The sequence below is a fragment of the Channa argus genome, chromosome 23 (assembly GCF_033026475.1).
Source record: "Channa argus isolate prfri chromosome 23, Channa argus male v1.0, whole genome shotgun sequence".
NCBI lineage: Eukaryota > Metazoa > Chordata > Actinopteri > Anabantiformes > Channidae > Channa > Channa argus.
In genome coordinates, this window is record NC_090219.1 from 1,775,937 (window position 1) to 1,798,786 (window position 22,850).

General features: G+C 37.9%; 1 protein-coding gene across 1 annotated transcript; it reads left to right on the forward strand.

Annotated features, from left to right (window-relative positions):
• The first annotated feature begins 394 nt into the window (after positions 1–394).
• Positions 395–22,400, forward strand: arhgap1 (Rho GTPase activating protein 1). Its single transcript, XM_067492962.1, has 13 exons — positions 395–506; positions 5,952–6,214; positions 6,340–6,438; positions 9,292–9,379; positions 9,747–9,878; positions 11,146–11,232; positions 14,204–14,302; positions 14,613–14,720; positions 14,902–14,978; positions 15,106–15,183; positions 15,604–15,732; positions 17,680–17,783; positions 17,863–22,400. Exons 2-13 carry the CDS (start codon positions 6,091–6,093, stop codon positions 18,028–18,030), a joined length of 1,293 nt encoding a protein of 430 aa, XP_067349063.1. The 5' UTR covers positions 395–506; positions 5,952–6,090; the 3' UTR covers positions 18,031–22,400.
• The last annotated feature ends 450 nt before the right edge of the window (positions 22,401–22,850 follow it).

A 22,850-nucleotide genomic window follows, 5' to 3' on the forward strand; every position in this document is an offset into this window, starting at 1 on the left:
TGACTCATTGGTTAAAATAAATTGGTTAAATTGTTCACTGGTAAAACAAACAAATAAACAAAAAACAAAACAAAAACAAAAAACAGTAGTTCTCCTTATCTGTGCCAGTTTCTTTTTAATTCCCCATTTTGTTTAGGGTGTAAATTGATGTGCAAAAGTGTTTTTCCCTACACCTGGGTTGCTCCTTGGATATACTCTATATGCATTACTTCGTATATAAAGCTCAAAGTTATATCAACTGTAACTAGCAATTCGTAGTAGCCATGTCCCTACACTTCCTTCACATTGTTCTTGCATTTACAGACCAGGAGAGGCCGCACAGATGTTATGGGGTTTTATTTAAACGTGTCTCGTTCCAAACAGACATGCACACGTTTATTCTGAAAATAATAAACCGGAAGAGGCGTTGACGCGGTTCACTGCTGTCAACAAAACTGACAAGTCACAGGATGAGTACAGACGCCACAAAGCCCGTCGAGTGATTGTTAAGCAACGATAGAATTACGGTAAATAAATGTTTTACTCTGGCGCTGTTTTGTGAAGCTAAATCATCAGCTGAGAAATACAATGACTGTATGGTCAGGATGTGCTCTTTTGCTTTTGACATTAGCGTTAGTCGTGTATCATACTGGTAATTGGTAATGTTAACGTAGAATTATATGGTTTAGCTAACGTTAGTTACCCTAAGTCTTATATCTGTCTATCTGCGTAGCTGGTAATCAATTCCCATTAGCATAAAAACACTTGGTAAAAAATGTGTATACGTTTGCAAGCACACTATTAAAAGATCCATACCAGGTCCCCATGTGCTTTAGTTAGCTTTTTTTGTCAGCTAACGTTAGCGTTAAGTTAGCTAAGTTGGTCTGTTTAGGCGTAACATCAATGATTTAATAGCCAGCGTTAAAGTTATCTTTAGCTGACTTTATAGGTAAAAGCAAATACACACGGTTACATGACTGCTCACTTGTTGCTTTTACCTTCATCAAAAGCTACTTTGTAAGGTTACTGTAGCTCCTATGCCCCCTGTATTGGGAAGGTAATTGGCCAATCTCCACGTAAATATCTGTCATTGCGTTCGTGTCATTTTGCATATATGATCAAATGAGTTTATCCAATCTTTTTAATCAAAAGGTTCCACGTAAAAAATATAAACATACTTTAAATCCTGACATATGTACTGTGAATAAAATCTGACAATGCACGGTATAACATTTCAATACCCTGAATTCCACTAATGTAACACATTGTTTATTAGACCACTTTACGTTAGATCTAAATAGAATACAAATTAGTAACGAACTGTGAGATATTAACGCGCTCAAACCGCTCAATAGACATAAAATGCGGAACCGGCAATCTTCGTCGTCAGAACTGTCGACTGTCAGCAGCTCTTGATAACCATAAAGGACAATCTGACAAACTCTATTCATCAGACTGACTGACAGCGCAGCAGGACAAAATAGCTTTCAATTGGGCTTTTTAAAAAGGATTGACTTTCAACCCTCGGTATAAGCGGTCTAAAATGGCCACAGTGGCCAAAAAAAAAAGTCTATAAATTGTAAAAATGCATGCCACAGCAATAATAGTGGTGATTCCATTAACGTTATGAAGTTTTTATATCTGCCAGCAAAATTCTCCAAACAGCAAAGGAGATATAGTGTGTGGCTGTAGTGAGTGGTTCCACATTGTTCTGATGAATTTAATCATTGGCCAACAGATTACATATGACCATGCGCCAATCATAAACTTATCATCATGTGTGTTTATAAAACATAAGCATGCTTGGGAAATGTCAAATGAATACCAACCAGTGGCATCCTACTTATTGAAGCAGCAATGTCATACAGACATGTACTAAAGGGAAGCACAGATCAGTGTTGATAACAGCAATTCATGTCTTATGCATGTTTTATCTATTCCTGTGGTAACAGGAACAGTTTTATTATGTGAATTTTTACTCTTTCGTGGGAACCAATTCACAACCCCCCTGGAGGAATCTTTGACTAAGCTGCTTTTCTCTGATGCTGCTGAGCAGTGCTGTGAGAGGGAGGATGAGTGTGAGGAAATGAAGGAGCCAGTTGTTACTGCAGGATCCTTTAGTACAGTGCTCATGTGTACACACAGTGGCTATATATGTGTGTTTTCAGGGCTGTATTACAACACAACCCTAAACACTAACACCTGCAGAGAGGTGTTAAGGCTGGGTGGGGCTAAGCAGAATTCCTGGTATGGCATTATTTCATGCTGTAAATCTTTAAGGAAGCAAATATGCTGTTCTGCTGCCTGACTGATTAGCTCACTGAGTGCTTTGTTGTCCACACACAAATGTTAAATTCAGGGGTATGGTGACGCATCGAATCAATTATGTAAATGCGTCTACTAATGTAACCTGCATTGACACTTTGTAACTAAGAAGTAAGATGGCTGTATCTGGAATGTTGTGCGTACTGCGTGCACCCAGTGAGTCTGCTGCCCCATATACACAGTGAAATAGGCAGAACTCCCATTTACTGAGTGCATGCAAACTATACATCCCTGAAACCATTATTTCCTTGGCTACAATGTTGTTGTGTCATCTTAGGGATTGCACACCATTAGTTGGCTGTAACAGCCGAGAAATGTTCAACCACCAAGTAAAGTTGTGCATTACTATTGGGGGCTTTAATGGGTTTACAGGCTCACTGAAGGCCCAATCATTGTCGTAGTTGCTTAGATGTGGGCTTGTTTTGATCCAGAGTGCTGGTCGGTTTCAAAATGGTGGTCACCGCAGTGTTTACTTTTCATATGCAGCCAAAACAACCGGGGAAATAAAGAAAAGTGTGTTCTGCAATGACTGAACAATGAAGAATGATGATTTAAAGACTTTTCTTTTGAATAAGATGGTTATTAGACTAAAAGCTTGTGAGAATGGTGTAAAGCACTTGAGGATTCAATGGATTCAATTCAAGTCAAGCGGTTTTGTATGTCTAAGATTGTTGATACAGTTTTGCTAGGCAAAATGGCAACATAATTTTCAATGCTATGAGAGGGGTGTTTTATGAGCTCAGTTATAATAACCTGCAATACGATCTTGGCGATCCCTTCCCAGACAGTTTAAAAGCAGTTCCAATGAGTGACCTCAACAGTCTTTGGTGTTTACAACAAAGTTGTTCAAGGGTTGTTTGCATCACCTCCTGCAAGGGCAAATCCAGGTGCCACTGAGTAGCACCTTTGGAATAACGATGACCTGGATGCCTGACGGTCTCCAGGGACAAGGTTATGACTGGCTAGGTGTTACATGTGTACTGAGGAAAACTGAACTTTTATTAAGTTATTATTTAGGCCACTGCTGATCTACTCCTTACCAGCTGTGATGTGCTTTTGTTATTTAGATGTTTTTTCGGTTTGGGTGGTCACACAGTTTGGATTTTCAATCGCATGATAAAAGGTGGTTGTGTGTAAAACCCTGTTTCTATTTTAAGCTGGTTTCAGATGTGAATGTCCGTGATGTCTTTCTAGCATCCACTGACTGCTTCATGACCTTTGTTTTTTTCCCAGTGGATGCTGTACATGATTTAGGTCAGATTTTCACAGATAACATAACCCCTCTACCCTCATCTTTTCATCTTTTATTTACCGATCCCCTCATCCTGATAATGACATTAACACAAGCCCACTGGTCATCCAGACTTGCCTTACAGTGAATGGAATGGAATAAAATGTCTTTCACGTGTGATGCTGGTTCTTACTTGTTTCATTAATTAACATTATCTGTAGATCTTATTCAAGTGTTCAGATGAGCTCATAGTTAGCTGGTGTCCATATATATGTGTGTGTGTGTCCTTCAGCCTTCTGTTGTGATGGACAGTGGCTGACTAGCTGCATAAGCACAAGAGTTGAGTTTAGGAACACGATGCAAGAAAAGAGGAACCCTTTACGGCCCACATCATCCACATTACAAGTGTTCTCCACTGTATTAAAAGCTGTTTATTTGCATCTCTCGCTCTCTGACTCACACCCCCTCCCTCCCTACCCCTAAGGTTGGAGCAATAGGCTGACTGTGCCTGTTGGTTAGTAGCAATATTTATTTAAAGCAACATGCTGTCAACCAGCATAAAATCACATAGTAGAGGGAGAACAGAAGCTGTGTGGTGTGTGTGTCTGTGTGTGTGTGTGAGAGAGAGAGAATAAGAAAGCAGGATAAAGAAGTGGGGGTTGGGAGATAAAAGCGGAAGTTTGATTGTAGAAAATGCAGAGAGAGAGTAATTGTGAGAAGAGGAAGAGATGTGGTCATGGTCAAAAAACAGTTACATTCTTCTGCTGTTTCAGGCTCCCTGAGGTCTACAGTTTGTCTGTAAACACAAATGAGCAGGCTGATTTATCGTCCCCAACACTATTGATAATATTAATGAAATCTGGAAAAAGCTCTATGTAAAGATATTGGTGTACAGGGCAAGTCAGAATTTTATTGACATATACATCATTTTTTAAATTGTTTTTCTGACGATGTTTGGTTTTGTTCAGGAAATAATTGGCTGCTATAGTGCTTGTTCTAAAGGCCTGCTATGACTTGCAAGTGGCTGGATGAGGCAGCAGAAGGTAGTCAGTTTTCTGGTGGCACAGCCCAACAAGCCGTGTTTTAGAACATGGATATTAAATATATAACATCAAAGAACTAGCAGCGTTAAAAGCCAAATCTTCCTATCATCTGGCCCAAAGAGGGGGGATATGAACACGCCACAAATACTACAGCCAGTGGCCCTCTAGCATGTGTATTCTGTGCCTGCATGACAGAAAATATCTCTTCATCGTGGTGATCTATATTGGTCATTCAAAAATAAAAAGCATAAGATAAGACCAAGAATATAGAAACTAAAAATAATGAAATGTAGTACAAAGCTGGCCTTTCCTTAATCTTTTGGTTCAGTCAGTTATCAGTTTCTTCTATATAGTCATATAAGTATGAAAATATTGTTCCAATACCAATTCAATTCAATTCAACTTTATTTATATAGCGCCAATTTACAACAAAATAATCTCAGGGCACTTTTCAGAATAAAGTCAAGATTATAAATGTTTTTTGTTCGTTTTTGTTGCTTCTGTTTCTGTATTTGTGCACTTACTCAAACGTGTCCACTAAGATTGACTAAATAATTCCCCATCTGGAGATTTGACTGGTGCCGCAGTGCAATACATAAAACAAAACTACAAATGCTCACCAATAGCCTGAGATTGTCCTTACTCTGTCTTGTCCTGCAAACAGATATCCACAGCCTGAGCTCCTGCCCTGTTGAGGCTGCAGGAATGACCCATTGCCATTTCTGTGTGTGTGTGTGTGTGTGTGTGTGTGTCCACTATGCCTTAAGCCATGTGTGACCGACAGCCCTTTATTAGACACCCCTTTATATATTTTTTTAGTTTCTGCCCGCTGACATAAATCTTAGAAATGTCATGGCTTGAATGAGGAGTTGGTCAGAAAATGTTTGGTTTTAGCTTTATATATTGTCTTATTTCCCTCACAATTAGGCTTAATAAACATAAAGCTATTTAAGGTGTAGTATAACCATAATGTGTCATTGCTCTAACTAGTCTCAGCAAAAAGCGTTGACCATCTTGTTTGCTGGTGTTTATAACATCTCCCTTTGTCTGTCTTTTCAGCAAGTTTATCTGCCTCTGCCTCTTTGTTTATGTAACTGATTTAGCAGCTTACATTATGCTGAGAGAATTGTTCAATTGAGACTAAGGGGATGCATGCAGTTCTCCCAAAGTCCTGTTTATTATAGTACACTCTATATTTAGTTTTTGTTTTTTTTGGTCATTTTTCAACATGAAGATCTTGTTTCCTCAGTGTGGTGATAAAAATGAATAGAACAAGCACTTTGAATGTATTATTGAGGTGGACAGGGCATGAACAAATAGATCTTCCTTCACCCATCGTGTCACCTGTCCTGATGTGCCTCTGTTTCTTACAGGATTCTGGCTGCCACTGTGTGAAAGTACGGCTTCGAGTGTCTGGCACTGTGTGTGTATATGTATGTTTGTGTGTATCTGAGGTATTACTGCGCAGTGTGTGCAAGTAGATGCGTGTAGCACCCTACAGCAGTGTGTGTGATGTCTTCAGAGCTACTGGTAGATTTGGGTGAAGACCCTTCAACCGCACAGTTAGAACAGTTGAAGCTAGCCACCATAGAGGACCAGAAGTGGCTCCCTGATGAGACTACTCTCAGCAAGTCAGGTAAGAGGGAATTGTAAGTACACACACACGGACAAAATCAAATGTTTGTATGTATAGAATTTGATGATTGGAGGACATTTGGTCTGTTGAGGTTTGGGAGTTTAATGTGATGGGGTGTGTTACAGAGACCGACATCTCCCAGCGCTTTGATGCTGGCTCTCCCCACCTGCCCTGGGACCATCCTTTCTATGACATTGCTAGGCATCAGATCATTGAAGTGGCAGGTCAGTTATCCAGTTACAAACCTTACTTTCAACCACTAAGACATTAATAAATAAGTTAGTCTTTTACCCATATTTCTTAATTTGTGGATTTAATTTGAGGTTAATGTGTGGACAGTTTGTCATGTTTTATATAGAGTGCATCCAAAAAGTATTCCCAGCACTAAACTTTTTCCACATTTTGTTATGTTACAGCCTTATTTCAAAATGGATTAAATTATTTTCCTCAATTCTACAAACAATACCCCATAATGAAAATGTGAAAGAAGTTTGTTTGAAATCTTTGCAAATGTATTCAAAATAAAAAAACGACAAAAATCACATTGCGTTTTCACCGCCTTTCCTTAATACTTTGTTGAAGTACCTTTGCACCAATTACAGCTTCAAGTCTTTTTGAGGATGATCCTATAAGCTTGACACACCTATTTTTGGACAGTTTCTCCTATTCCTCATTGCAGTACCTCTCAAACTCCATCAGGTTGGATGGGGAGCGTTGGTGCACAGCCATGTTCAGATCTCTCCAGAGATGTTCAGTCAGGTTCAAGTGTGGGCTCTGGCTGTGCCATTCAAGGACATCCACAGAGTTGACCCGTAGCCACTCCTTTTGTTATCTTGGCTGTGTATCTTGGTCGTTGTCCTCAGTTTGGCCGTCCGTCCTGCTCTACGAAGAGTCCTGGGGGTTCCAATCTTCTTCCATTTATAGACTATGGAGGCCACTGTGCTCATTAGAACCTCAATGCTGCAGAAAATTTTCTGTACTCTTCCCCCGGTCTGTGCCTCGATAAAATCCTGTCTCAGAGGTCTGCTGACAATTCCTTCTGACATGCACTGTTAACTGTGGAATCTTACATAGACAGGTGTATGCCTTTCCATATCGTGTCCAATCAACTGAATTTCCCACAGGTGGACTCCAATGAAGTTGTAGAAATATCTCAATGATGATCAATTCAACTCAATTCAACTTTATTTATATAGCGCCAATTCACAACAAAATCATCTCAAGGCACTTTACAGAATACAGTCTTGACTTTATTCTGTACAGGCGTATAGAGAGGACCCAACAATTCCCTCTTGAGCAAGCTCTAGGTAACAGTGGAGAGGAAAAACTCCTTTCAACGGAAGAAACCTCCAGTAGAAACAGGCTTAGGGTGGGTGCCCACCTACCTTGACCAGTTGGGGTTAGTGGAAAGTGGAGAGAGAAAAGAACAGAGCAACAAACGCAACAACAAAAAATCGGGCAGGTTGGTAGGACCATTAGCTGCACGCTGGAAAACAAACAGCTCCAAAGCTGGGGACATCAGCAGTTGTTGTGTGAGAAGAGAGGGACAAGAGGAGGAAAGGAGCTCAGTGCATCGGGGGATGGTTCCCCCAGCAGTCTAAGCCTATAGCAGCATAAATATAACTAACTGTAAGCTTTATCAAAGAGGAAGGTTTTAAGCCTAGACTTAAAAGTAGAGAGAGTGTCTGCTTCCCGAATCTGAACTGGGAGCTGGTTCCACAGGAGAGAGGAGCTTGATAGCTAAAGGCTCTGCCTCCCATTCTACCTTTGACAATTCTGGGAACCACAAGTAGGCCTGCATTCTGAGATCGAACTGCTCTACTAGGATGATATGGAGCTATGAGGTCTTCTATATATGATGGAGCCTGACCATTCAGAACTTTAATGTAAGAAACAGGGTTTTAAATTCTATTCTATGGGAACCCAATGGAGAGAAGTTAATGAAGGTGAAACATGATTTCTCTTGCTAAATCCAGTCAGCACTCTTGCTGCAGCATTTTGGATTAATTGCAGGCTCTTTAGGGAGTTCCCGGGGCATCCTGAAAGTAGGGAATTACAATTGTCCAACCCAGAAGTAACAAATGCATGGACTACTTTTTCAGCATCACTTTGAGACAGGATGCTCCTAATCTTGGCAATGTTTTGTAGGTGGAAGAAGGCGAGATTTGTTTTATATGTGAGGTAAAGGACAAATTCTTGTCAAAAATAGCTCCAAGGTTCCATGCAGTAGTACTGGAGGCCAGACTTATACCTTCTAGAGTAACAATATGGTTGGACATCGTATTTCTGAGATTTTTTTGGCCCAAATACTGTGACTTCAGTTTTGTCTGAGTTTAGAAGTAAAAAATTGTGGGACATGCAGGCCTTTATGTCTTGTTGGCATGCTTGAAGCTTGATTAACTGATTTTTTTCATCTGGTTCCATAGATAGATATAGCTGAGTATCATCAGCCCAGCAATGGAAATTTATGGAGTTTTATTGAATAATGGAAATTTAATATTGTTGCCTAAAGGAGGCATACACTATATAAAGTAAAAAGTGTTGGTCCTAACACAGAGCCTTGTGGAACTCCATAGCTAACCTCGATGTACATGGAGGATTCATCATTTTCATGAACAAATTGAAGTCTATCAGACAGATAAGATTTAAACAAACGTAGAGCAGTTATTTTAATCCCAATTTCATGTTCCAGCCTCTGTAATAAAATTTTGTGATCAATGGTATCAAATGCAGCACTAAGATCTAACAGAACAAGTATAGAGACTAGCCCATTATCTGAGGCCATGTGAAGATCGTTGGTGACTTTTACCAGTGCGGTTTCTGTATTTTGATGAACTCTAAATCCTGACTGAAAGTCTTCATACAAATTATTCCTGTACAGGTGGTCACATAATTGTTTTGCAACTACTTTTTCAAGGATCTTAGACTTAAAGGATTTTATTTTTAATAAATTTGCAAAGATATAAAACTAACTTCTTCTACATTGTCATTATGGAGTCTTGTTTGTAGAATTTTGAGGAAAATAATGAATTTTAGTGATATTGGATACCTGTCTCTGTCTATTTGCGTCTTTGCAGGTGATGATAATTTTGGCAGGAAGGTGATTGTGTTTAATGCCTGTAGGATGCCTCCACAGCACCAGCTGGATCACCACAAGCTGCTGATGTAAGTACTTAGGGAAACTCAAGGAGGAATTAGAAAGTCATGTTCGTGCAAGTATTTGCACAAAAAGACATTTTCGATTTACTGAAAAAGATCCTTTGCAGCAGTTTAAGTTTCTTTCCAGCCTCATCCATATATACCTTGGTGTCTTCTATGGTATAAAATGAAGAATTTTACTCTCTTTTATGGCTGCAGTTGTGCTATTTCTAACTGTATTAAATGTTTGAGGATAGTGAATGGCAGAAAATTTTATTACAAGGAGCAAGGCATGAGTCATGCCCTTAGATGAAAAACCTAGATCAGAATTTGGAATCTAATATACACACACTTAATCAGGTAAATTATATTAAATTTGCTTTATTGTTTTCAGGTATCTTAAAGGAACTCTGGATCAATATGTTGAAAGTGACTACACTCTGATCTACTTCCATCATGGGCTGACCAGTGAAAACAAACCATCTCTTAGCTGGCTACGAGACGCATACAGGGAGTTCGACAGAAAGTGAGTTCAGTAGCGTCACTGCACACCCCATAGGCAGAATCATTTGGCCTCAATTCTTCAATTGGATTACTTCAAAACAAACACTAAATTGCTTCACTGTTTGCTTCTCCTATCATTGTACTAATTAGCTGTTAAAAAACTAAAACACCATCTGTGCCTCTGGCGCCAGATTTGTGAAAATGCTTGCCCTGATCATGCTGTTCTGCACCTTTCATAAAGCATTACATTAATTTCTTTAAAAAGCAGATAATTTCTTTGTCGAACTGTTGTCATTGTGCATCACTGTTTCAGGATCAGTTGTTTGATAGCAACAAGGCCATTAATGTGACTGGCAAACATACACGTATGAACCAAAATAGCAGTCACAGTTCCACACAGTCTGTGTACTGAAGGCCATCCGTCTGCATTTGTTGTTTTGCCTGCTTGTTCAATCAGGTCCATATAACTAATAGTGCATCTGTGGGAAGCAAAGAACTAATCTGTGTGGAGAAAAGCTGTTATAAACTACTTAAATGCTAATGTTGGATGCCTGCTCCTTCAAGTGTACGAACAAAGCTGGACAGAAAATATTTTCTGCTCCAGACACATAATAAATTCAAGGTGTGTTTAAACTCTATGAGAAATTATTCTTTTTTTAATAGTCAGTGTTAACATTTGCAGCTACTCTTTTTGTTACATTTCTTTCTTTATACATTGTCTTGTTGGAAACTGTAATGTTGTCATCTTCTTGGGGATAAGTGGTTGCTAAAATTAGTGCATTTTTAACTTTTCTTGTGTTCAAATTCCAGCTGGCTTTAGCTTTGCTGAGTGGAGTCTGCATGTTCTCCCAGTGCTTAAGTTGATTTCCTCCTACAGTCCAGAGACATGCAATTAGGTTAATAGATGACTCAAAATCTCCTCTTTCCATCTCTGTGCATCTTTTTGCCATCCCTGAAAGACAGGAGATCTGCCCAGGGTGTACCCGGCATTTCGTCCTGGAACAGCTGATAGATTCCAGGTTCCCTTAATAGGAGCACATGATTTTCTTGTGCTCTCATTTTAATGTTCATTGCATCCTTCCTGTGGGCTTGTTTATGGGTAATAAACTGTTGTTTTAGAGGAAAACTATTTAATTTTTGAGGAAGTGAAAACTATTAAGTAGCATCATTGACCTGCATTTTGAAGTGCATTTTTTCCTAAAGTAAAAGCCAAAAGGGAAACATGCAGTTAACTCTTGACAATTGTTTTGAGATCATCTTATCACAGAAAATCATCTGTCTGATTTTAGGTATAAGAAGAACATCAAGGCTCTGTACATCGTCCATCCCACCATGTTCATCAAGACTCTGCTGATCCTCTTCAAACCAATCATAAGGTTATTTCTTAATGAAGTTTACCTAAATATGTTTTCATGCATTCTCAGTAGCTTTTATTTCAGGTAATTAATGCGGAGCCACATTGCAACAATATTTAATGAAATTTTCTGGGTATAGATACAGGAAGTGAGATACAAGGCAAGCAAAAATCTAAGACAAGGAGAAAACATCAAATAAAAGTCCTATTTTTAATAGTGCATAGTAAGGTGCAAAAGAGTTCTGTTTTCAGCAGTTTTTTGAATATTGGGAGTAAGTTAGCTGAGCGATCAGAGTTTGGAAGCTCATTCCACCATTGTGCGATCACTGAGCTGAAGAGTTTTGCTTGATGTCTTCTGTGTGGTCCTGGGACCAAAAGACATCGTTCATTCGCAGAGCGCAGTGGACAGGAGGGATTTTAGACCTAAATGGGGGAGTTGAGGTAAGCAGGAGCTGTTGTGTTGATCATCCTGTAGTCAAGAGACAGAGCTTTGAACATGATGCAGGCAGCTACAGGAAGCCAGTGTAGAGATCTGAAAAGTGGTGTAGTGTGTTCTTTTTGGCTTATTAAAAATGAGCGTTTTACAAGTATCACCCCATTAACATGGCATTGCAGTAAATGAGATATGACAAGATTGTCTTGTCGGAATGAAAAAATTGTACTGATATGAAAACTAAGCCAACTAAATATGATAGCAGAAGATCACATTTGTTATCATAATAGTTAAAATCACAAAAATGGGGATCTAGTAACATCTAGTGGCAGCTGGAGGAAACTACAACACTAAAATGTAGAGCTAATAAACTCACTGATAGCTTTATTAGGTACACTTTTCAACTGGCCATTCATCCACATATCAAATTAGACAACTACAGGGCAGTGCACACACTTAGGCATGTAGACATAAGAAATCCGCTGAAGTTCAAACCGTCAGAAAGTTGAGTTTGAACATGGAATGGTTATAGGGATCAGACATACTGGTCTGAGTAGGTCCACTGCTGTTGTACTAGGAATTTCACACACTTATTACAACTGGGTTGTGCAGAAGAGGATCTCTGTACATGTTAAACATTGAAGTACATGGGTTACATCAGAAGACCACACCTTGTGCCACACATGTAGGCTAAGAACCAAAAACTGAGGCTTGGATTAACAAAAGCTGGACAAATGTTGCCTGGTATGATGGGTCTCATTCACGAATAGTAATTTCAGAAACCCCTTCACAAATCAGTTCCACCGAACAAGATAAGAAACTGTGTGCCTCCACAGCTACACACTGAACCGTTCACTTCTACCTTGTTGCACACCCCACTACGTTGTAGTCCATTCTGTCAGCTCTAATAGCTGTATCTTGTAGCTCCTATAGCTGTGTCTGTTCTTTCCAAAGGCTGAGCTGAACTACATCTCGTCCCAAACATTCTGTATACATTGTTTCCACGACAACTGGTTAAACTTCAAAGGCAGTTATATAACTTCATTAATGTCATCATCAGTACGCTTATAGATGCGCTTCTTAATTTAGCTAACCTTACAGTAGACAACATGAAGAAAAACGGAGGAAACCCTGATTGGCTCATAAATACTCGAGCCCTAATTGTGCTCCAATATTAGAAACCATTATAAACTTAATATTGGAAACAATTACTAAATTTCTTATGCACAAAAACAATTCATGCAGTAACACATAAATGGCTTTCTCTTCTTTCTTCTGGGGTCAGAGGTTACCAGCACTTAAAACACTGTAGGAGATCAGTCATGATGTTTATAGGTTATTGGATTATTTTGTGTTTTTGTGCATAAGTAATTTAGTAATTGTTTCTAATATTAACTTTATAATTGTTTCCAGGGTTTCCCTCTTTAATCCAACGGGCAACATTGTCACAAAATGTTATAAATAAACTTGCCCTTGGCTCAAACCAGCATTGCTGATCACTATTCATTTCCTCTTTGGATTTAAGCTTGTGCAGTACATCTTTGACGGATATTTATATCACAAAACTCACCAAACAGTTGGCTGAACTCTGTCATCTGTTTGGTTTCCACGAGCTCTGCACAGCAATCATCATCCATTAAACAAAGTATCTTATTCTTTTGTTTTGCCAGCTAATCCAGCTTGGCCTTCCTTGAATCCATCTGACTTTGCAAAGAATTCTCAATGGCCTTAAGACTTGGCTTTGCTTGTTGTTTTTCCACTGTAGCTGGATCAATTCTCCTTCCATTTTTCACTGAACGTTCTCCACGTGTTTAGTCCATGTAGAGATGGTACTTACTAATGTAAAGGGGATCTTACCTGTATCCAGTGGTCCAACAATTATCCACTCGAGATAATAATACGGCAAACATTTATTAAATTTCAAGTTTTTCAACTTAGCCGATAAAGGAGTAATTCTACACTACACATTTACCAATAGTAATTTTACAAACAAATGAATTCCACCGAAGATAAGAAATATAAGAAGCCCTGTGCCTCCACAGCTACCCATTGGACCTTTCATTTCTACCTTGTTGCTTGAACCACAACTCTTGTCACAAACTTTCTGTATACATTGTTTCTACGACATCGACAATACGACTGGAACATACATAAAAGGTAAACTTGAAAGGAAACCTTTCAAGGAAAAGCTTCAAAGGCCGTCAATGACATCATTAATGATATCGTCAGTACACATATATACGCTTCTTAATCGAACTATCCTTACAATACACAACAGAACAAAAACAGAGGAAACCCTGGTTGGCTCAAACAAGTATTCTGTTATTATAATGTTGGACAACTAAAATCAGGAAATTGTTACAAAATTAGGAACTAGTTTATTTTTGGCAGTTAAGAAATAGTTGCAGATTAGTTGTTGTGGCTCTGTGTGCATTTATGTAGAAGATTATGTAAGAAAATGCAACCAATGAAATGAATATGTGATGTTGTACTTGATATATCCTGTCACTTTGATCAATTTATGAAATGTACTCTCTTTCTTTGCCTGTCTTTTTTGTAGTTTTAAGTTTGGTAGGAAGATCAACTATGTGAGCTATCTGAGTGAGCTGGAGGACGTGGTGAAATGTGACCAGCTGGTCATTCCTGCTCGTGTCAGAGAGTAAGAGCTAATGACACATAACTCCACATTTTAGTCCAAAAATTCATTAGAAACTATACACAGTAAATATTAGTATTAGCATTGTGGCATTCTGCTGTTGTCATTTGGTGCATTTTGGATATGTTTGAATACATTCTGAAATTGTTATATATTATATTCTCTGCTGGCCTTTTAACTATACCATAATCTCCACAAACAAATCATCTAAAACCAATTGTATTTATTCACCTTCAGGCACAAGCAGTGTATAGTTTGGTTAGCCTTTGAAAATTCAAATCAGAAGAAAATTCTCACACTGTCTCTGTGTCAGGTACGACAACAAGCTGAGAGCGTCTCTAAAACCCACTGCCCAGCCTCCCATATCTCCTCCTTCGAGCCCTCCCCTCCCCAACCAAGTGTTCGGGGTGCCACTTGCTTTGTAAGTTTTTGTTAAGCATTTCTGCTCTGATAAACTCAAAACATTCCTAAAGTTAGAAACGTTAACTCAAATGATGTTTAGAGATGACACCATATTAATCCAAATACTGACTTTATTGGAAATATTTACCTTGAGCTTGTTTTATTGTTGTCTTGCCACTGTGTTTGTTTGTGTGTGTCAGGCTCAGACAGAGGACTCCAGATAGTAATCAAGTCCCTGTGGTTATGAGAGACACCATTAGCTTCCTGTTAGAGCAAGGTAACTCTTCAGTTTTTTAGTACTGCGAGCATAAACAAAAATGCACTAAAAAACTTGTTCAGAATACTTTTCTCAGGGAAAACAGCCTGGTTCTTCTTTACTGTGTGTGTGTGTGTGTGTGTGTCAGGTTTGGAGATTGAAGGAATCTTTAGACGGTCTGCTAACGTTACTCTGGTGAAGGAGGTGCAGCTCCGATACAACTCAGGTATGATCACTTGACCCATTTTTATACGTTTTTCCTATCCTGGGAAGACCTTCTAGAAAGCCTTGTAGAAGTGGTTGTCCAACTTTAACAGATGGACATTTGCAAAGCCAAGCACACAGTCCTCGTCTTGAAAGTCTTTCTCTTGTAAACGTGGACCACATGGTTTAAAATCACATATGATAGAGCACCAATCGAGTCAAAGTGTTCTTCCAAAGGCAGTTTTGCCTTTAACTTGGTTTGGTGCCAAGTAGCAATTTGCTCACTACCAGTCATCAGGTTTGTAATTATACTAAGTGCAGTTGAATTATGGGTGCATTTTGTGATGACTTTATATTGCAAAATATTACATTTCAATATATTTTCCCCTCTATAGGCTAAAAGATTACTTTTTTTAAAACATTTTTATTTTTATTTTTTTAGGTGCAACAGTAAATTTCAGAGAAATGGAAGACGTCCATTTGGCTGCAGTCATTCTGAAAACATTCCTAAGGGAACTACCTGAGCCGCTGTTGACCTACCAGCTCTACAACGACATTGTCAACTTTGCCTGTATGTTCAACCGAGTACTATTTCTATTTTTATCATTACAGTTAAGTCAACTAAGAGAATTCCCTTAATGTGCTTTTTATCAAAATGAGGCAGATTTGTTTTATTATATTCTAAATCTGAACTTTCTAATCTTTGGTTCTATCGCAGGATCTTACCTTGTAGAAATGTTTATTTAATTTGACTTTTTTTTACATTTCCTTTATAAATGTATTAATATTCTTTCCAATGCAATGTTTCCCACACATAAAATTTACTTGGAGATGCCTCCCCCAAGTATGTTTGCTGACACCCAATTATATTTGGCCACATGTCAAGAGAAGACATCTGGGATCAATTACCGATGTCTCTTTGCTCTTCTGTTCCTGTAAAATACTTATTTGCAGCTCAGATCACCCGTTGGTATGATTTAAATTGATAACAAGAAAAATAAAATACTTTGTTGGTATCTTTGCTCTCTGCACATTGGTAGAGAAACATGCTTCAACACAACACTGCTACCTGTGCCAAAGATTGTCATTATGAGTTAACGCTTATACCTCTGTAACAATTCTGAATGACCAGTAGACTACGGTAAGTAGTAGGGGCGACTGTGGTGCAGGAAGAGCGGTTGTCCACCAATCTCACAATCCCCGGCTCTTCAATGTCGAAGTGTCCTTGAGCAAGACACTGAACCCCAACTTAGTTGCTCCCGGTGAGTGTTGGCCAGCGGCATAGCAGCTCCCCCACCGATGAGTATGAGTGTGTCTGATTGTGAGTGCAAATGGGTGAATAAGGACCAGTGTAAAGCGCTTTGAGTGCTAATAGGCAGAAAAGCGCTATATAAGTGCAGTTTAACATAAGTCTCTCTGTAGTAGTGATCTTCCACGTAAATAGGCCAGTCTTTGACATTTGATATTAATCTGCATTGGTTGATGTCTGACCTCATGGTGCCCATTTGCATATTTATCACTGAGATATTATGCATTTCATCTCTGAACCCTACTGTGATATTTCCACAACTTTAACAGGATTTAATGATGAGAGGTATAACAAGCAGGGACAATTGTTTCTACTGTATCAAAAAATGCTGCTCCTAGGGTTTAGAAGTGACAAAAAGCCATTCAAAAGCCAATAAATATAGTCAGCACATATGTTCAACAAGAAAAGCTATTGGAATAATAGTGATCTTGTTATTCTCTGCTGGTAGCAGGCCAAAGATGGGGAGTGTCTTTTGTGTTAAGTATATTTCTTTTAAGGGAAGTACTTAGACCTCTTCATGTATTACAAAGTGCTAATTGTTTATTAGAAATTACTTAAAATATTTCAGCTATTTTTAATATTCATAAAATTTTCATATAAGTTATTAAATTGAAAAAACAAACAAACATTTGCCTCCCTGCTCTCTCAGTATCAGCATCAGCCATTAACAAACCCATTTTGGTTGACTACTCTGTCTTCCCAATAAGTCTCAAAACAGAATGAGCTTTCATGTCAAGAAGTCAAATCAAATTGTAGTTCTGAATCAGGGCAATCAGGGCCCTGTATGAAGCAAGTAGCTTCTGGACAATAAGGTGCACCAAAAAAAAATTGGCATACAACTTATATTTGCCCTATTTATATTGAGGATCTTGAGGATCACCACACCAAAAAGTATAAACATATTCTATGGGAAACACTGCAATGACCATGTCTATCTCTCGAAGTCAATAGTATATTCTATGTTGTATACTGTACCACTGTATAGTTGAAATCTGAGGGCCATGCTTCCAACACTGAAGGTAGTCTATCTAAGCTGTGTTTTTAATTATACACAAGAAGAAATACCTTACACCTAATTTAAATATGTTAATGTAACCATTGAACCATTTAACATTTAAGTGATGGATGCGTTTTGAGTTTGTTGTACATAGTAAATGTAAATGTACAGTAAGCGTAAATCCACAATGGTGTTTGTATGGTGTGTTCCAGCTGTATCCAGTGACAGCCAGGTGACAGTGATGAAGACACTGATAGAGTCACTGCCAGAGGAAAACTACGCATCACTGCGATACCTCATCACATTCCTGGCACAGGTACAGCTGGCATACTTGATAACCATTCAGTCCTTTATATAAGTCTATCTGTTTCCTACAGCATTGTATGTATGTTTAGGTGTCCGCTAACAGTGAGGTGAATAAGATGACCAACAGTAACCTGGCTGTGGTGTTTGGTCCTAACCTGCTCTGGGGACGGGATAATGCCATGTCACTTAGTGCTATCGGGCCAATCAACAACTTCACCAGAACCCTGCTGGACCAGCAGGATCTGATCTTTACTTAAACCCTTCCATCTTTACCATGCAGTCTCTCCTCCAGTCAGATCCACAATGGGAACATCCCTCTCACGCCTGACCAATCAATGAAGCTGGTCAAGTACTTCTCTACCAATGGCACTAAGACAACCTGATTCCATCTGCTTTTCCATTAAAACACCAAACAGTTTTAAAAGATCTAATAGACCATTTGTATTTCATTTTGTCTCCAAGCAGTCGTTGCATTCTGATTGGTTCAGTTGTAGTGTCTTGTTATGTCAAGTGATCTGGACTGCTGCTATCTGTTGAACCACATTTCCATTTTCATGTTACTCCATGCATGGCATGAGGCATGAGTAAACATGGACGTAAATGGTACATTGCAGCCAAATAAATAGCGTACGCAAATGGTACACTGCAGCCAAAATTATCCTTTTCAAATATAGTTGTGAGTAGTTAGCAAGTTATGTATTTTTGTTGCTTTGTTGTCGCCTTTTGTCAATTTGATAGTGAAAAGAGCTACCTACCAAGTGCTAATGTAGCAGTAATCCTAGCTGAAAGAACTCTTATTTTCTCACTGCATTTTATTGCGCTAACAAACACTATAATTTCCTTGAAGTCAAACTCACATATGAGCAGAGACCAAGATTGAATAATCCATAACTATATCTTTAAACAAAAATGTACTTCATTGCTAACATGTAATTATTATGTTGGTCTTGGTCGAAATGCAGTCCTACAACATGTCTACATGGGCGGCGTGGTGTAAGCAGCACTTGTGCTCACTGTGTACCTACACTTTAAGTGTCTCAAATGTCTTCTGTGTATACACAGTATTGGTCTGATACAACTACTGGTTGCTGTACAAGCGACTTGATGTTTTGTTACATACAGTGGCAACAAAAGTGAGTGAAGCCTTTGGAATGATGTCAGTTAATGTTAAACATGTTGCATTTTCTGAGGGGGAAAAAAAAATGTGGAGCACGATCTTCAGTATTTGGATTAGTTGTTGTTGATTCAATGTATTATTTTGTCTAATTTACTGCAGAATCGCTTAGTAAGTCAAATAGGAACTGCTATAAGAAAATGCCTAATATTAAATGTAATAGATCGATTTCAGGGCCAAAAAAAATGGATCAGGACATCTTTTTTTGAATATATTGCAATGTAATTATGATTAAGCATAGCTGTAATGCGCCCTAAATGTCAGTGGTCCCAGTTCCCCCTGGCTACATGTTGCGGTGTCCTTTTGGCAAGACTTAAGTTCTCCCTAGTGCTTAGCACTTACTTGTAAATTCCTTTGGATACAAGACTTATGGTAATTGTAATTACTGAGAATAGATTGTTCATAATTTAATTCAAGATAAAAATTTGTTTCAAAATAAATGAAGAAAATTCCAAAGGTTTCACACATTTTTCTTGTCACTATGCTGTATTTCTGAACCTATTAAAATCCCATTCATCCTTTTAATTTGTGACAAACCGAAACACAGTTGCAGGCTCTCTTATTTCTGCAGTTGGAGTGAAAAGTCCCCAATCACTCACTGTAAATCTACACTGACCTGTGATTTTCTTCTGTTTTTTCTGTAGTGCCAAAAACAATAGAAAGCAGGAAGATAACAAATAATGAATTACAATTAACTACAGTATATAGTTCTCAGGTGTATTTGGTACCAAACGTTAATGGACAATCTTGCTGTAATTAAGTAAAGTAGACAGTAGAACAGGAGCTGTGTAGTTTTACCAGCCAATCTTTACAAGTAAGAATGCAAACTCAGATTTGTTTTAGTGCTGGAACTGGACCTGGATCTGGTTTAGGTTTCTGCTGAGGACTCTCTTTCCTGTAATATACAACCCCAATTCAAAAAAGTCGGGACGATGTGTAAAACGTAAATAAAAACAGCATGCAGTGATTTACAAAACTCATCAACCCATGTTTTATTCATAAAGATATCAGATTCTGAAACAGATAATTTTTCAAATTTCAATTCGTCTAACCACAGAACAGTTTTCCATTTTGCCTCAGACCATTTTTAATGAGCTTGGCAAAGAGAACATGGCAGCATTTCTGGATTGTGTTATGGCTTTTTCTCTGAAATTGTTTCACAATTTTTAGATGCACTTTGTCAAAGATTGGTAAACCTCTGCTCATTTTTACATTTGAGAGACTCCGTCTCTCTGAAATTGTCCTTTTATAACCAGTCATGTTACTGACCTGGTGATTAAATTAACCTAAGTAGTTGTCAAATGCTAATCAATTTGTTTTGTTTTTTATTTGCAGCCAATTACTTCTCCCAGCCTTTTGTTTCCCCTGTTCCAACTAAAATATCTCACTTTCAATTTCTGTTTATTTTCTATTCTGGCTGAAATATGCGTTGATGAGATTTGAAAACATTGTGTTCTGTTTTATTTATATTTTACACATCGTCCCAACTTTTTAAATTGGGATTGTACCATACTATCCCTTGATATTTTGGTGTCGATCTCTATGGCTCTCTCCTTGCTATATTGACTTCGGTATTGTATTAACAATATATCTGACTTTCCAGACTTTGTCCAATGTTATAACAATAGGACTAAACTCTATTGTAATTATAGTAACTGTAGTAACTGTGACTTTTTGCAGGTGTTTTTTTTTTTTTTTTTGTTCTTCTTCCTTTAATGGTACGGGTTAAAGAAAGGACACAAACCCATACAGTGAAATGCAATATTCAGTAGTTGAAAAATACAGCCACATTTTGGCTCATAATTATCATCAGTTCTTAACGAATGAATTGCCTTCATTAATTCTATAGCTAAGAGAACCAGTTTTTTTTTTTTTTTTTTTTTTTTTGGGGGGGGGGGACATTCCTCCATTAGCAAATAATGGAAACTCAACACCTGTTAAATGTTTGAAAAATTCATTATTTCCATTTCCACATCACTAATTCCAACAATAGAGTTATATTTTGCTCACATCTAAGCCATTTGTATTTGCTGTGAGTTTTTTTTCTGTCAGTACAAAAATAATTTAGCCACGTTTTCATCATAAAAGTATTTAAGTCATTCCTATAATAGCATGCTTTTATCATGGAATATTTGACAGTAGCTTATAAGGGTCAAGAAAAACTGCTGTGTTTTCTCCATTAACCAATCCAGTTAGTACTGAGTAACATTTGTGTGTTGAGAAAGTGAGAGTAGCTGAGTGCTAAGCAGGACACTGTGTGGTGACACAGATGTGACAGGATTTGAATGTAAAATCCAAGATGCCAATCGGCATCAAACAGTGAAACCACAACAACACAAGAAACCTCTTCATATTCCTACTTTTCATACCAGCGTTGTTTTAAACTAATTCAAGTCTTTAGCCCCATTTGTAGGTTTTGGTATGAAATATCTGTTGTACTGTAGCATGCAGTGTACTTGTTACTGACTTCATTCCCTAGTGATCTTTGGGTTTTAAAGTTTAAAGCATTTTGAAACTATTAGCCTAAGCCACTACATGTCCACTGTTGGATTCTTGGTTTCCTGTCTAGCCTTTATTAGCCATGCTGCAGTACCTCTGTGTGCATTCTGGATTGTATTATTTATGTATTTTGATCCTTCATACAGTCATGTGCAAAAGTTAGCGCCCCTCTCCTTTTATTTTGTTTGGTTTTGTGTGTGTGTAAAATAAAATAAAAATAATTTATTATTTTACAAAAGCCACAAAGAAAAAACGTGGGCAATTCTATGTACCCCCCAAGATTCATTAGCTTGTAGATCCACAGTCAGCTGTAAAAAGTTGAAGTAATCGTTTCCTATGTGACTTTATCAGTCTCACACATTTGCGGAGAAATTCTGGCCCATTCTTCTTCACAACAGGATTTTAATTCGGTTGAGATCTGGACTTTGGACACGCTAGCACATTCACCCCAAGGTCACACAGTACAGTGCTCAGAGAAAAAAAACAAAAACGCAAAAGCTACATTTCACACGCTACAGGCACCTTGCAGTCATTGAGTAAACCATGAACTCCTTTCTACAACAGAATTCTACAGGTAAATGTGAGAAGAACTGTTTTAAAGCTAAAGCTCGGTCCAAATTGGGTCTTGCAATAGGACAATGACCCAGTTATCTAAAGCAGACCAGTAAATATACATCAGAGTGGCTGAAAAGTAGAAGTAAAACTAAACAACCTCAGTGAACTGAAGCAATGCTGTAAAAAAATAAAAATAAAAAATAAAAATTGCTGAAAGTCATACAGGAAACAATTAGTTCAAGTAAGTGCTGCTAAAGGTGGATCTACAAGCTATTATATATTATGATGGGCACTTTGTATTGATTTTTTTCTTTTTTGCTTCATTTATGTCAGCTAAATAATAGCACGGTAAAAAATATTAAGTTGGTATTTGTCTGAGGTTGTATTTGTATGATAAAACCACTACAGTTAGATGATGATTTAACCCAAAAACTGTAAAATTATATGAGTGAGGACTAACTTTTGCACATGACTGTATAGCACAGAATATCCTTTCAGATAAGTTAAAAAACTGATACTCTTGTGTTGTGAATTTTATTTAAATCTTTGGCATTTGCCTTAAATTGTGGTTGATGCTTTGCTACTTATGGAGTTTGTCCAAGTTGTAAGATCTTTCTAAGTTTCTGTCCTGGGTGTTGTGGTCTGTTAGTGAGAGGTAATCCATATAAAAGAGGATTAGGGCCACTATAAAAATGTATCTGAGGAATTATGATTTCAAACTCCTTATTTTGACTTTTTCTTTCTCAGAAATTCTACTTTTCAGTGCAAGTTCTACAAAAAAAAGTCATCTTATGACTTTTTAAAATTATGACTTTACAACCAGTATTTTGACTTTGTGACTTCCAAATT